At 40.9% G+C, this 15,048-nt stretch overlaps 3 protein-coding genes and 2 long non-coding RNA genes across 9 annotated transcripts in view; 2 read left to right on the top strand and 3 right to left on the bottom strand.

Moving 5' to 3' along the window:
* The window catches only part of LOC130690727 (gamete and mating-type specific protein A-like), an 86,542-nt gene that overhangs the window by 53,689 nt on the left and 17,805 nt on the right, over positions 1-15,048 (bottom strand). Inside the window, exon 1 of one of the 4 annotated variants that reach the window (XM_059497026.1) lies at positions 20-43. The exons of 2 other annotated variants lie outside the window; for them this stretch is intronic. In XM_059497026.1, coding sequence (XP_059353009.1) covers positions 20-28 — 9 coding nt within the window. In that variant the 5' untranslated portion in view covers positions 29-43. Of the gene's footprint in view, positions 1-19; positions 44-15,048 lie in introns of those variants that run through there. One more of the 4 variants, XM_059497029.1, reaches the window with a different exon arrangement.
* Positions 2,015-3,401, top strand: LOC130690736 (uncharacterized). Its single transcript, XR_009001067.1, has 2 exons — positions 2,015-2,241; positions 3,062-3,401. It is a non-coding gene; the product is annotated as an uncharacterized LOC130690736 (long non-coding RNA).
* Positions 8,920-10,306, top strand: LOC132088340 (uncharacterized). 2 transcript variants are annotated; one of them, XR_009421836.1, is made up of 3 exons: positions 8,920-8,977; positions 9,044-10,101; positions 10,173-10,306. It is a non-coding gene; the product is annotated as an uncharacterized LOC132088340 (long non-coding RNA). The 2 variants fall into 2 exon arrangements; XR_009421835.1 differs by lacking the exon at positions 10,173-10,306 and having other exon boundaries at positions 9,044-9,551; positions 9,870-10,070.
* LOC132087754 (zinc finger SWIM domain-containing protein 8 homolog) lies at positions 9,665-10,585 on the bottom strand. The gene is made up of 3 exons (XM_059497032.1): positions 10,096-10,585; positions 9,858-10,033; positions 9,665-9,797 (listed from the first exon to the last, which is right to left on the bottom strand). The coding sequence occupies exons 1-2, from the start codon at positions 10,583-10,585 to the stop codon at positions 10,023-10,025; spliced, it is 501 nt and encodes a 166-aa protein (XP_059353015.1). The 3' UTR covers positions 9,665-9,797; positions 9,858-10,022.
* On the bottom strand, positions 11,317-11,840 carry LOC130690723 (zinc finger SWIM domain-containing protein 8 homolog). Its single transcript, XM_059497033.1, has 2 exons — positions 11,685-11,840; positions 11,317-11,616 (listed from the first exon to the last, which is right to left on the bottom strand). Exons 1-2 carry the CDS (start codon positions 11,835-11,837, stop codon positions 11,464-11,466), a joined length of 306 nt encoding a protein of 101 aa, XP_059353016.1. The 5' UTR covers positions 11,838-11,840; the 3' UTR covers positions 11,317-11,463.

Below are 15,048 nucleotides of genomic sequence, written 5' to 3' on the forward strand. Positions count from 1 at the left end.
TTTAAGAAATTATATTTACTAGTTTCATGTTGAGAGTGGGTTGAAGAGTTGAACAACGGATGTCTTCAGTCACCTTCAGACGGCCTTATATAGTCGAAAAAATATTGGATGTCTTTCATTTTCATTTGATTTCTTTACTTAGTTTTTGAAAGCGGCGTTCACCGCCTTGTGGTGGCGAAATGATTTGGTTTGCATTACAGGACAGAGCCCTTGCAATGCAGTGATTGCTTTCGATAAGTAGAAACCTAACACAATTTGCTGATGATTTTCCTTCAGAATTGTCACATATCACCCCCGACTGATGATTTAGGAATTGAGCAAATTATCGTTCGTCAACCTGATTTTAGTAAGATAAATTATATTATTTGTATTTCATAGACACTGACGTGTGAATACTCCTATAACAAGATATTGATTTCTCATCATCATAGACCAGGAGACAAAATAAATCCTTCACCAGCCAAACGAAATCAAAAATGCACTGTGGTTAAGGGGAAAAGCGAAAGTAAGGTATTATATTCAACGCCCAAAACCTAATTTGCTAGTGCGAATTCTAGTGCCAAAACAACTAGGTCAACTGAACGTTCTATGCCTCTCACTCGACTATAAAAGTGCGAGATGGAAGGACTAAGACCATCAGTTGTTTATCAAACCCTCCTAGTGCAACATGAAGCTCGTAAGGCATTTAATCTCTTATTCTTATTTTGAGCTAAAATCAATTTTATGTTTAAAACGGCATTTTCTGACAGTTTGTCGTCGCCGCTTTCTTGGCCGTCGTTGCCGCTGTTCCATCCAGCTACAAGCCGGAATACAAGGCACCCAGCTACCCAGCCCCAAGCTACCCTGCACCAAAGTACCCTACTCCTAGCTACCCCGCACCGGCCTACCCTGCATCAGCCTATCCTGCACCAGCCTACCCTGCACCAGCCTACCCCGCACCAGCTTACCTACTCCCAGCTACAACAAGGATAACAAATACGCTGGTATCACCATCACCAGCCAATCTGACGAGCGCAATCTCGATGGCAGCAGCCAATGGAGGTGAATCTATTTCATACTTTATACTCATCATTTTAAGAACTAAAGATAACCATAAGGCAAATTTTATTATTTCAACCCATAGCTATGCCCAGTCTGACTACACCACTCGCGAAGAGTCTCAGGTCCAGAAGAAGATGCAAGGAGTCACCTACGATTCCTACGGCAAAGAATCGTACGGTGAAGTCCTAGGCAACACCAACAAAGGATCTTCTTACTGGATTTCTCCTGAGGGTCAGAAGTTCACTTTGACCTGGGTTGCTGATGAGGCCGGTTTCCAGCCCAAAGGTGATCACTTGCCCGTCGCCCCCGTCCACGAATATGAGCTCCCTGTTGCCGCTGTTCACATCCCTTTCAACGGCAAAGGCTATAAGATTTACTAAATTATATAAAATCCTGTCTGAACACATTATTTAAATTTCTGTACTGAATGCACTGACATTCTTGTATTATCGGTACAAAAAATACATGTTAATATGAATGTCAATCTAAAATCACGTCAGAAAAGTGTGGGTTTGTGCGTCGTAGCCGTATTAACTTTAACCACATTTTATAATCGACGTGGGCACCTATAGTTTCTTCCATTTAGAAATAAGTGTTGGTTCCCAATGCAACCAACCCACGTAGTCGCAATTTAAAGTTATTCAAACTGTTCCGATCCTTAAGTCACTCTTTCACCCATTATCGCCTTGCAATTATCATCAGATTTATCACTGAAATTCGAGTGATTAACTTAACCTGTATAGATATTTACCAACAGGCTTTTATTAATAAAATTATTTTCATGGAAGAAAAACAATTTTACGTAAAAAATGTTATGATAGATGAATTGTTTAGTGTTACCAGCATTCGTAACGGGAATCTACCAGTCCCCCTACAAAATTTGGAAACTTCTCTTCAGTTTGCCGCTAGGTGGCAGGTAAACCACACATTCACGGATATCTTCTAATATTTTAGTCGTCTGCTGTGTATTCTGTATTGTCACATCAGTAATTCTTCGGGAGCAAACAACAATCAATGGTATTTGCAACATTATCATTTATTGCTTTTAGCCAACAATCAAGCCAAAGGTATTCTTTACTCCGCCATGCATTAAATGAAGCTGTGCGTGAGACCTGCGTTCGAATGTGTGCAAATCGACAAAATTTGTGCTCACACAGAGAAGTAACGTCTTTCAAACTGTTCATGCCCTGCGTGATAACGGTAAACGGATATGAAGACATATCATACTTTTATTTCACATCAGTGTAAAGCATTCTTTTAGTGATTGTAAAGAATGACTTTAATTAAAGACAAATTGTAATAGGAAAAATGAACTCGGGAAGGCGTTACCACAATGCCGAATATATTTTATTCTAATAGGCCAAAGATAATAAAAGCATTACACAGATATAAGATATAAATGGGAAATAGAAATACAAAATGGAGTCAGGCCAATTGAGTCTTACCGTCACCGCTGTGGCGAAGATGGAATAAAGATGTCAAACGTTGAAGAGAAAAGATGAAAAACGGGACTTGTCGGTCGCACAAGAAGCGATGAAGACACTTACAATAATTATTGAATAAGAACAAATTAAACTAACTATATTTGAAGAAAATAATAGCACTTCTAAGAATGAGATGGAACTTGAACTAGAACAAGAGAGAGCTGAAGAACTGTGGAACTAACTTTTGGGCTTTTAACATGTTTGAGGGGAGCTCGGATATAAGTTATTGAATATCTCACGCAGATTTCTTATTCAGGAAATGTATGGCGCGATGTTCTACGCATTAAGCTCATCCAATCAGCAATAAGCAGGATGTAAAGTATAATATAAAAATAGAATTCAAGGAAATGTCAATGACACTTGAATTACTATATTTATAATGTATACTTTAAATATAATGCACAACAAACATAATATATAATTTTAATATAAAGAAAACCAACAATGAAGATAAAATATAATCAAAAGTTGTATTTTTACTTCGTTACATCAGCAAATTAAACTTGCATAGTACATTAATATTTCAATCTTAATAGCCAAGATCAGTTTGTGAATAAGGAAGAGCAGGTGCAACCTGGAGTTCATATTTGGAACAGGAGCAACTGGGAGCTCATAGATATGGACAGGAGCGACAGGCAAGTGTTCACCATTAGGCTGGAATCCAGCAGTCCACATTGAAGTAAACTTCTGGCCTTCAGAGGAAACCCAGCAAGATGACCCTTTGGTGGTGTTGGCTAGGACTTCGTCATTAGTTTCTTTTCTGTAAGAGTCGTAGGTAATTCTTTGCATTTTCCTCTGAACTTGACATTCTTCAGGGGTAGTGTAGTCATACTGGGCATAGCTTTAGGTTGGAAAAATAAATTTTTTTTAATGTGAGTGTCTTTAATCCCTTTGTTAATAAGTGTAAAACATGAAATGTACTTACTTCCATTGGCTGCTGCCATCGATGTTGCGCTCGTCGGATTGACTGGTGATGGTAATGTCAGCGTACTTGTTATCCTTATTGTACCTAGAAGCAGAGTAGAGGAGTAGAGTAGCTGTTAGTTTTGTATTCCAGCTTGTAACTGGATGGTAGGGCAGTAGCAACAGCCAAAACTGCGAAAACAAAATATTCGTTTTTCAATAAGTGATGAAATTGTGAACTGTCAAAATAAAAATATCTATGCTGACCAGTTTCATGTTGGCTATTGTGGAAGGCTTAAACAACTGATGACTTCAATGGTTTCCAAACAGTTTTATGTAGCCGACAAAAAAGGGTGTGCAATTTTCCATTCATTTCGTTTCTTAACCTTTTTTTTTTTTGAAAACGTCGATCAACCGTTCCTTGGTGGTTACCTATGGTTTGTATTCCAGACTATCATGTAGTTATTGTTTTCGACAAGTAGGAATCAAAAAGATTTTTTTTTTTGTTCATTATAAATCAACATTCACCTCCTCCACTTACGGCTCGCTTTTGAATTGGCATACAACAATTCATTTGCCTAATATTTCCAATAGATTAACATTGAAGTGGTAGCCGGGAATACCAATACCCGATTCAGACAAATGCTATGTTGACATCTAGTTCATGGATTAAATTTACTATCCTTAGCGAAAGTTAACAGTTATCATATTATCGAGTTATCATTTTAAAAAATCAATGAGAGTGAATAATCAGATTCTGTTAAAAATGAGAACGCCAGTAGAGCACTATTAGCTCAAATCATGCACAAAAAAAGCAATTAGCTGTTACTATTAAGAAAAGTTTTTTCGATGTGTTGTCTAACGTGAAAAGTGAGAGTGAACTATTTTTTTGCACAACGCCCAAATTGAGCTGCACAACAACTAGGTCAGTTGAATGTTTCGTACCATTCACTTGACTATATAAGCTTAGAAACGTAGAAACAGAACCATCAGTTGTTTACCAAGTAAACCTAGTACAACATGAAGCTCGTAAGGCATTTTATTGCTTATATTTTCTGAACAACTAAAAATTTTAGATATTTATTTAATTAATACATTGGACGACAGTTTGTTATCGCTGCCGTCTTGGCTGTTGTTGCTGCCGTTCCTTCCAGCTATAAGCCGGAATACATAGCTCCCAGCTACCCTGCAACAAAGTACGCTACCCCTAGCTACTCCGCGCCCAAGTACCCTACTCCCTAGCTACCCCACACCAGCCTACCCCACACCAAGCTACAAGGATAATAAATATGCTGATATTACAGTCACTAGCCAATCCGACGAGCGCAACATCGATGGCAGCAGCCAGTGGAGGTAAATCATTTTCATGGTTTATGTGTTATAACAAAGAGACTTTAGATTTTCATATTTCAAAACATGAAATCCCTTTAACCCACAGCTACGCCCAGTCTGACTACACAACCCGTGAAGAATCTCAAGTTCAGAAGAAGATGCAAGGAGTCGCTTACGATTCTTACGGAAAGGCCACCTACGAAGATGTTATGGGCAACACCAACAAGGGATCTTCCTACTGGGTTTCACCTGAAGGCGAGAAATTCACTTTGACCTGGACCGCTGATGACGCTGGATTCCAGCCCAAAGGTGATCACTTGCCCGTCGTCCCCGTCCATGAATACGAGCTCCCTCCCCGTTGCCCCCGTTCACATCCCCTTCAATGGAAAGGGTTACAATATTTACTAGATTTCCCGACACATGATTTAATATTTAAAGTACGTCCCATAAATTCTGTATATCTCATTTATCGCGAGCGTGGTGTAAATATAAATGCCATCAATCTACCAAGGTGCGTTTTAGTAAATTTCGACAAGCATATGAAGGTTACATTCAAGTTTAACCATCGAACATTCATGGCATCATGCCAATATTCCAATAGTATTTTAGTTCTGTCAGATAAAAACAAATATTACATTTTTTTAAACCTGAAAAACCTGTCTTTCTACTCTTTCAACCTAATCCAACGTTTTAATATGGCAAGACTTCATCTACAATTGCCGTTTGTGTTGTCATTTTGTTGCATTATTTCTTCATAACAAACTGCTCAAAGATGCTTTGAATCTTGTTAATGGAATCCAGAATCCGTATTTATCGAGTATTGTATCCTGAAGTGTTGTTGCTTATCTGCATTGTAATCAATCTTTAGCCACATACAGCAAGCTTATTGCAATAAATATTGTTTAATTCCTTAGCACATCTCTTAAGAGTATCAAAACTTCCATGATGCGATTATAAATATTATGGTGTAGTTATCTAAATTTTTAACTATCCATAATCCAAATTTATGACTGGTGTTAGGGATGGTGGAAAATGAGCGGCAAATCACAGATATATATACGTACTTTTTTTTCTAATGCATAGTTATACACTCTAATGCACAGCATAAAATCATTACCGACCATGCGCCAAAAATTGCTAATGACCAAAAGAAACCTGGATAATCTACATTGGAACATTGTTCCATAAAGCATTTGATTGAAAAATCTGGTATGTGCTATAATAATGCAGATGTCTCACGCTAGCTATTATTGCGGAAAAATTCCGCACGGTCAGCCTTATCGGGCGCAGCTCAAAGATTGTTCCTTCGTCAGCGGATGAAAATTACCAAAAGAAGAATCTGATATACAATATACAATACAGATGAATATACAATACATATGAATATACAATACACAACAACGTATGCTGCACCGAGGTGCTATTCCGAGGCTCCCAAATACTACTACACCACCACCTGCGCTGTCCCGGCTTATTACACCGAGGCTTTCCAATACTACACCACAAAGGCTAATGAGTATTACACAACAACATACGCTGCTCCAGCTTCTTACACTGATGCCCCAAGTATTACCAAGGCGAAGCCTCAAAATACTACACCACAAATGCACCAGGGCACTACACTACCACATACGCCGTACCCAGCTACTACACCGAGGCTAAAGCTAACTACACAGCAACCTATGCAACCCCATTACTACATTGTTGCCCCCAATTCGAGTTTTATATTTACTACTTAAGCTCGAGGACGGAATAGTCTAATTATTTTAACATTTTAAACTTAATTTAACTTAATTCCTAGTTTCAATCTGAAATTTCTATGTTAAGGAAATACTCAAATAATCGGTAAAGATAGAAGCCTCGGTTTGCCAGTTTTTATTTTAGTTATTAGGAAAATAGTCAAAATGGTTGCGCTAAGCACTTGACTGACATGCTAGTATCCTCCAGAACTGTCACGATGTTGGCCCGGATCATATTGCTGTACTACATGATCCCCACCGTGACATCAGCTGAAAGCTCTTACTTCTCTATTCAGTCTTGCGTTGGAATGGATGGCCAGTCCCATACCAACGCTTGACGTTTCGAGTTGTAATTGCTTACAGACTCTTGGTTACTAGCAATTCCAACATTGGGAGGGTGCCATACCCAGTCATTTCAAGTGCCGCTATATTTAGATATACACGCAACTATTATATACAGTGAATTACGGCACCAAACCATGTTGATAACACAAGCGTGCATTTTCCGTAGTAAAAGTAACTCTCATTTAAATTCAGAGAAACTATTATACAATGTAATAAATGAACATTATCGAGAAAATAGTAATGAATATTATTCAACGTCGTTATAAAGCCAAAAACAAACTAAACGTTTAAAATTCAATTATTATCTAGCATTCACGAATTAGGGTGTGGCATCACGCAACAATACCGTTAATGCTATGCAAGAATCCTACGTATCACCGTGCGGCCAATCTTGTCACTAATGTGTTGATACATTGGCAAAGTGTTATTCCAGGTGTGCTGTGAAATTATAAGTTGTCGAGCCAAACACATTTTGGATTGAATGATTGGTACCAGTTATCACAAAAATCGTGTATTACAAAATTCTGCATGACCATAACGTATTATTACTACTCAACCACATCCTAAACTCAAACCTGCTTTTAAATACCATTTGACTTCAAGCTAGCATTCCCAACCTTCGGTTTACTACACTACAACAAAGGTTCAATCCCAGCTACTACAGCGAGACTAGTAAAGTACTATTCCTTCCCAAGAATGACTAGCACTGAGACGTTATTTAAATATACAGTTACTAAATTCATTTCATCCGTTTTAATTTCATCCATGACTTTTTCCCTAATCGGAATTTCTGTAAATGTGGCATCGTAGTGTAGAGCATTGTTCAAAATCAGACGAATTATCATGTAAATAAATAACAATGGGTAGCCTGCTATTCTAATTTAATTCATTTCTTTTTTTTTAAACGGTAAGTTATGATATTTCTTTTGAAATTTTGAATATTGAAATCGTGTTCCGTTCGTCTCCTTTTGTATGCATTAAACTTGATCTTCATACACAAGCTGAAAAAAGTTGACCTGTTCTGACATCATTTGCTCAGGTAAAAGCCTCAATTTAATCAAAAGGTACAGTAAATTGGCTGGTATTTGTAATACCAACCAAATTATGGCTGCTTGAATGATTTTTTAAACCACATTCGTTTTCAATTTGTAGCTAACTACGCCACAATGCTGATGTTGGCTGTTGCATTTCAGATAGCTGGAAATGCCATGGGTGGACCAATAGGTTCGTCTTATTCTGGATACTATACTACCCCGTCATCCTAGTATACCACCAAGGTTGTGACTACTACACAACGAAGAAGACCAAGTATTACACGACCATACAGGCTGCCCCTAGCTAGTGCACCAAACCCCCCAAGTACTACATGTCCAAAATCTGGAATACTACACCAACACCTATACTGCTCAAATGTACTGCACCCTAACCACCAAATACTACTCTACTCCAAGTTATTACAAAGAGTTTCTAGTTTACCACATGACAACATCTGCTACTGCAAGCTACTACACCGATGCTCCCAAATACTACACAAGCGTACGTTTAAGTGTAAGATAATTTACTCATTCAGTATTCGCAGGACGTTCACAACATGTACACCTTTCATTCGATGAACTTCATGGTGTGAATTTTGTTCGTGCATTTGCTTCATTTATTCAATGCTGCTGCTACGTCCCACGAGATAAATTTAGCCCTAGCAAACTGTAGTAGCGGGATTCATACGTTTTACTGAGGTTTTTTTTTATGGATTAGTGCCGCTTAGATTTGGACTGTCCAGAATCTAGCTTTTGCGATCAATCGCATTTCATCTGTCAAATATGCCTGCCATGCCAAAGTCTTTTAAATGGGGCAATAACTACTGAAAAATGATTGTGGAGATCTAATTTTTAACTAAATGGGTAAATAATTCAATTCCTTGTGGAATTGCAGAATTTTTAAATGTGTGTTATGTAATTGTACGAGCGTTTACGGAGGTATTGAATTTCTCTTAGATCTGCTTTGATGTAAATAAATTTCTGTCATTAGATCAGCCATAGGTATTTAAACTATTGATCTAGCAGCCGAAACTGGCGCAAGTTGCACACAAAACTTTCTGACACATTGGACGTCTTGGTGTACTAGTAGTTAATACAGGTTTGTCAAATGAACTAGAATAAAAAATTTTAATAATTTTGAACTTAGATACTTAAATTTATTTAGGAGATTGGCGCTTGCAATTCCTAGTCTTGGCTACAGGTTGTGTTTCTGTTGGGAAGATTGGGGTATCTGCAGTTTTTCGCATCTATCAATAGACTTTTATCCCTCTGAAGGGGCCGCAAACAGTAGAAGAAGAATGGGTGACTGAGCGGCTGGAGCCGTTTAACTATGGAACATTCTATTTCCTCTTGTCATCTGGGTAAGACCCAATTGATGCTACATAATGCATCCATAAGCTCCAACAGAATCGTGGAACAAAGAGGAAGAACAGAAGGGGATGATTCACTTAGTGAACTCTTCCAAGCTGTCCAAAAACGCTATTGTGAGTCGATGCCTCATACCGTGATCAACTATCACTAAGAATGCAAGGTGGTAACCTTGCCCTTTAACGAGCGAGCCGAGCGCCGGCATAGATAGATCGTGTACTGTTATGCAAACAGCGTGATCATGGTCATAACCCAGGACGAACTGTCTGTTACGGTCGTGCAGAACTAAAACAGAGCGATCACTGGTATGTCATAGCCTTCATAGACATAGAAATTTTTGCTACACGCATAGAAAAAACTCGATGGGTCTTGGAAGACGTGTTGGGAGGATAGGCCCATCGGATGCACTTGACGATCCAGTAGCTTTTCATAATTTTGGCTAGCTTGTCTGGGTCGTCCTTGTAATGAACCAGTAACATGACAGCGAGATCATCTCGTTGACGACGCGTTACTTCACAAAGCAGAGGATGGTCCGCCTCCGATACATTTGCCTGATTTTTATGCATTACATTGCTGATTTTCTTGACTATTTTTATTTACGATATTGTTACCTTAAATCCTAGGGCAGACACGGCTGCTTCGAAGCGAAAGAGTCCAAGAGTCTCGTCAGCAAGAACTTGCTGTGCTCCTGACACAGTGACCAATGCTTCGTGATATGATGGTATGGTCGTAATATGCCATCTGGTAATTCTTCAGCTTTCTCACTCAATCGACAATTATGGATGACCTGTGAATTAAAACAATAGATTGAATATCTTGAACAATTTTAAAGAAAAAATATTTAATTACCTAAAGGTATTCGTTTCAATAGTGTAACCAACTCAGATTCTTGGTGAGCCAGTTCACTTCTAATGGTTTCGTTGTAGCAGGTGGCCGTGCCAATTCCAATCCAAACATTTCTACCCTGAAGGCGAGATGGTAATAGTCGCAATTTTCCGCCAAAGCTAATTTGATGACAAGCAGGATTCGTCTTCATTTTCTTGCCATTCTGCGTGATGACAGGAGGCAACTCAACCATCAAATCGGGTGTATTTGCTAATAGTTCTGTTGCCAATTCTATGCCCAATTCACAAGCTTCGGAACTATGCCCATGAGCGTGAAGTCCCTCCGCACTTGCAAAGAGGATCTCCAGTGGATCATCGAGTGGGTTTAACTCGCCAAAGACTCCACCGTTCCGGTTAGGAACGGTAACAACGCAAGGCTCTTGTGGCACGGCACCTTGAGCTGCTGGTAAGCCCATTGTTCTAGATTCTCGAGGACTGGCAGACAAACTGGCCATATCGTCAGTATCTCGTGAAGATCCAGCCACCAATCCTGATCCAGGCAGGAGTAGCACTCCACTGCTGGCTTCAAGTCGTGAATTCTTTAAACGTGCATCAACTCCCAACCAGTCCGAGTCAGCATCAAAATCTTCAGATGATGATTTTTCTTTATCTGTCAAAGTGCAACTATCCACCGCCAAAACTTCCAGCTCATTGGTATCATAGCCCAGAGCCGGATCGTCACTGTCTTGGCGGGTTAGATCCCGCAGACCTGAAGGTACTGCCGGCTCAAACGCTTCGACTGCTGGATCGCCTTCATTTTCGCAGAAATCTTCGATGCTAACGCTGCTTCTATTTGCCCGCTTGATCTATTACTCTTTTCGGCCGGACAAGAGGTGATGCAGGGTGAAATCAGCCAATCCTTTCTCTAACGTGACGCATGTCGTCCATAGCCTGGGCATAATCGCTTTGCACTACCGCTCGTCTTTGGAGCATGTGAACGGGTAGGTCATTGGTGATGACGGCCGATATGAAAGCGACCATGAGCCTCTGTGTGTCGAAAGCAGGTAAAAGGACAATGGTAAAGACGGTGGCCTTGAGTGTAAGTAACAACGGGAATGGAGTAATCGTCCCAGTTAAGATAACGAGCTTCAACTGAAGGTTTGAAGCCAGTAAACACCTCAACTTCTGCTTTTAATGATTGGCTAGTACGACGAGGTGTGGACGGTTTGGCATCATTTCCGCCAGCAACATGGGGTGCGCCATGAGTAGCACTGATTGTTAACCCTTTGCTTTTCGTGACCTTGTCAATGACTTTGACATGCCATTCGCTGAACTGTTGACGAAGTAGATCGCGTTCTTCTCCAGAAAGGCCTGGATTGAGTGCAGCCAATCGCTAAAGGATAACCACTTCGTCACATAAAGAAGAGCAAGCGTGCTCAGAAGCTTGCGATTGGCTTCCCAGGTTGCTTGATTTGATACCGCTACCGTATCCAGCTGCACTTCCATTGTGTAATGCCACCTTGGTGTTAAACCACCAGACCATAATCTAAAATATAAAAGAAGGTGAATTTAACAAACACTTTGTACCTATTGCTGTTAATTGTTTATCACTACCTGTTCACACGACACAATCTCTTCCGTTAAAACCCCCAAACGTGGAACGGCATTGCGGTCATGGCGTTTGAACAATTCGCGCGGACAATGGAAAGCAAGTTCCACGTGCTTTCCGGCTCCCGACTCCTTAATGGGCGCAACAGGCTGCTCCATTCAACCGCTGCGAGGGGTGCGGTCGAGCTCAAGTAATTTACATCACTTATGTATGAAAACTAGACCGTTAGTTTCCTATAAAACTCTTTTTTTAAAAATTAATAATAATAGCGTTTCTGGTCAGCTTGGAAGGGTTGACTATGTGAAGCTTCCCCTTCTTTTGCACCGACCATGTAGAGACCGAGTAGATTCACGGTAGCTGTGTCATGATAACGCTCTTGCATGAGCTTCAAATGGCGTTCTAGAGCTGGTGAAGAGGCCTCGGGGCCGCGTGAGAATCTGACTTTGTGCGACCCTACTTGAACTCCTGGTTTCAACGTACGGATTTCAACACTGCCACATGTAACTCGTAACAGCCAGTGAGAAAAATCAATTCCATAGTGTTGCAATGGTATGTGCAAAAGCCTGCCAATTTTAGAGGATCATTTTTTAAATTATAATTGTACAGTGAACCAGCCTATAGGGAATATCTACCTATTCCAGAAGAATCTGTTGTCTGTTCTACGATTCTGCTGAAGCTTTTGGGTGCATAATGTAGCATCAATTGGGTCTTCACCAGATGACTAGAGGAAATAGAATGTTCCAGAGTTAAACAGCTTCCGAAAGCTCAGTCACTCTTTCTTCTTCTACTGTCTGTGGCCCCTTCAAAAGTATTGTGACGGCTACTGCCGCACTCCACTAAAAAAGGACTGACTCACAGCGCTTTTGAACCTGGTGTATTAATTTCTGCCACACTTAACACTCCACATCCAATTGTCTACTGAGAGCCTCGTCTCACTCGTAGGCCCTCCTATTTAAAGCAAAAGGGTCGTTACCCGCTCGGGTGACGCGGGAAGTAAAGGAGATGGTCACGTACATAACCTCTACGTGACCGTTCGAATAGAAAGCGCATAGAAGGGGTAAGCTCTTCCAATAAGATGGTCAAGCAGATAATTCTACTTGACCTTACGGAAGTGAAAGCGGAGAAAAAGGGTTGGGGCTGATGTACGAGACGTTCCCAGCACGTGGATGTCCTCGGACTCCACGTGTCCCTCGTTAACACGTGGATGTCCTCCGAATCCACGTGACAGGTCCCCCCGTTCGAAAGCGATCGCCCCCGATTGCCATAGTATGCAACGATTAGAGTGATAGCGAAAGATAATAGTAATAGTAAAATAATAATAAAACAACATTGGTAACATCCGTTTTCCGTGTTCAAAAGTCCGTGTCTTGTGTCCGAATCAGTCGTTCCTCGGTGGCCGCTCCTCGTAGTGCGTGATCCGTTGTTTCATATCCCTGCATGCCATCTTTGATGTGGGTATCTAAGCGTTGTGCAAGCCGTAGTGTGAATCCTGTCAGGCCGAAAACACTGAGTAGTAGAATGACAAACGCTAATATCCATTCGTATGGGTAGTTCCCATAGTTTGACGTTGGCAACGCGTCCAGCAGGTTCAAAATCTGATTATGTGTTAGCGTTGCTGCTGCTTCTAGTTTTTCTTGTTGTCGCAACATGCTGCTGAACTTGTCGAGGTGTGACGCATTTGATGACGGGAACTGTACGACCGTTGCCATTTTTGGGTTGGTGATGTTTGGACGGAACTCCGGTAGGTCTGGCATATGAATTGATATGGCTGCGGCTGTTGTGGGGCCTTCCAGGCTTGCTGGAAATATCCAATCCTCTGTGCGAGCTGTGCATCCTTGTGGGACTTCAAAGTATCCTACTGCCGGTAATTGTAGGCGTTGTGACGGTACTTGCTTACTGTCCGGAGGGCATGAAAAAACCACGTTATGTGGGCCTGTCGCTGAGAATGCCCATTGGTTTTGTCCTAGGTAGACTACTTCCGGGCCATTCCACTGTATGAATTGTTTCTGACAATACGCTTTGACTTGAGCTTCCTCGTTGTTGAACAGCGCAACCGCACACGATTTCCTTTTGCCCCTTTTTGAAAATCCCGTATGGAATTTGCATAGTTGTTTATCTAGTCGTCGACAGTTACTCATTTCGTCTTTTGATAACTCGACAAACGTATATAAGTCGGCTGTTATTGCCAGAAAATCTGGCAAGTTGGTTATTTGTACCCCGTGTGTGCCGTTTTTGGTTGGTTTTGTTAACCTAACTAGCTTGAACAAATTAAAGTGTTGTGCGTGGTCATAAATGGGGATTTCGATAAAGAGGCGGAACTTATTATGGGTAGCTGCGACCGACACCCGTGCTTCCCGATAGATAACCCATAATTCCTCTGCTGGTATCGTCCAGCCCAATGGTAAATGTTTATTTATCTCTTTTATCGCTCTCTCTAGTTCTGTAGGCGAGAAGATTTGTGGTGGTAAATGCCCGTTAGCCAGCGTTGTTAATCCTATTTCCCAGTCCCCGATTTGTTGTTGAAGCCATCCGATCACTTGTTCCAATGATTCGAACGTCGAGTCCAGCTCTGCGAAGTACTGCTCTTGTTGTATGTGTGCTAGTTCATACGCCTGAATGTGATCCAAAAAATCATCTGCCTTCTTCTGAAGTATCGTGGACTGCTGTTGTAGTTCCTGCAACAATGCTACACTTGATCGTGATAGTTGTAGGCTCTCATTTATGATCGATGCATGTTGCTCCAGTACATGGACTATTTCTTGTTTTTGGTTTCCCATTGCATCAATTTTCTTATTTAGTTCTACCAAATCCGCCTGAGTGGAGACACCAAACAACCACTTAAGTGCCGTGCCACCCAAATCTATCACTCCTCTTTTCGCTCTAGCCGCTCCTGTCAGAGTCATCGCACATGTTGTCAATCTTGTTTTGGATAAGTTTAATGTTCTGCTCAGTAGTAGCACTTTATTCTCGATTTTACTTGCTGTCATAAAACTTGTGGTGTCCCTCCATGCCGCGTGTCCGTCTTCTTTTTCAAATTTTGCTCCATCCTTTCTATGTTTTGCTGCCAGTAAGGCCAATTCCTCCAGGTGTTTTTCTACTATCGTGACGGCCTTCTCTGCATCTTGTAGGATCACATCCGTGGCCACCGTCCATGATGATTCACTGATTGTAATTCCTGGTTGTTCTTTGAAAATTACGGTGTCCCTGACCATCATTGCTGAGGTACTGAATGTGCACCCGATTAACAATAGAAACAGTAGGTGAATTATCCCTGCCCTGAAAAAATCGGGTTTGCGCCGATTCCGTAGTGGCCGTGTAAGGCCCATCTCTTGGGTGTTTCCTTCTCTTTCCGAAGTTTGTTCCATCGAG

The sequence above is a fragment of the Daphnia carinata genome, chromosome 9, assembly GCF_022539665.2.
Source record: "Daphnia carinata strain CSIRO-1 chromosome 9, CSIRO_AGI_Dcar_HiC_V3, whole genome shotgun sequence".
NCBI classification, from domain to species: domain Eukaryota; kingdom Metazoa; phylum Arthropoda; class Branchiopoda; order Diplostraca; family Daphniidae; genus Daphnia; species Daphnia carinata.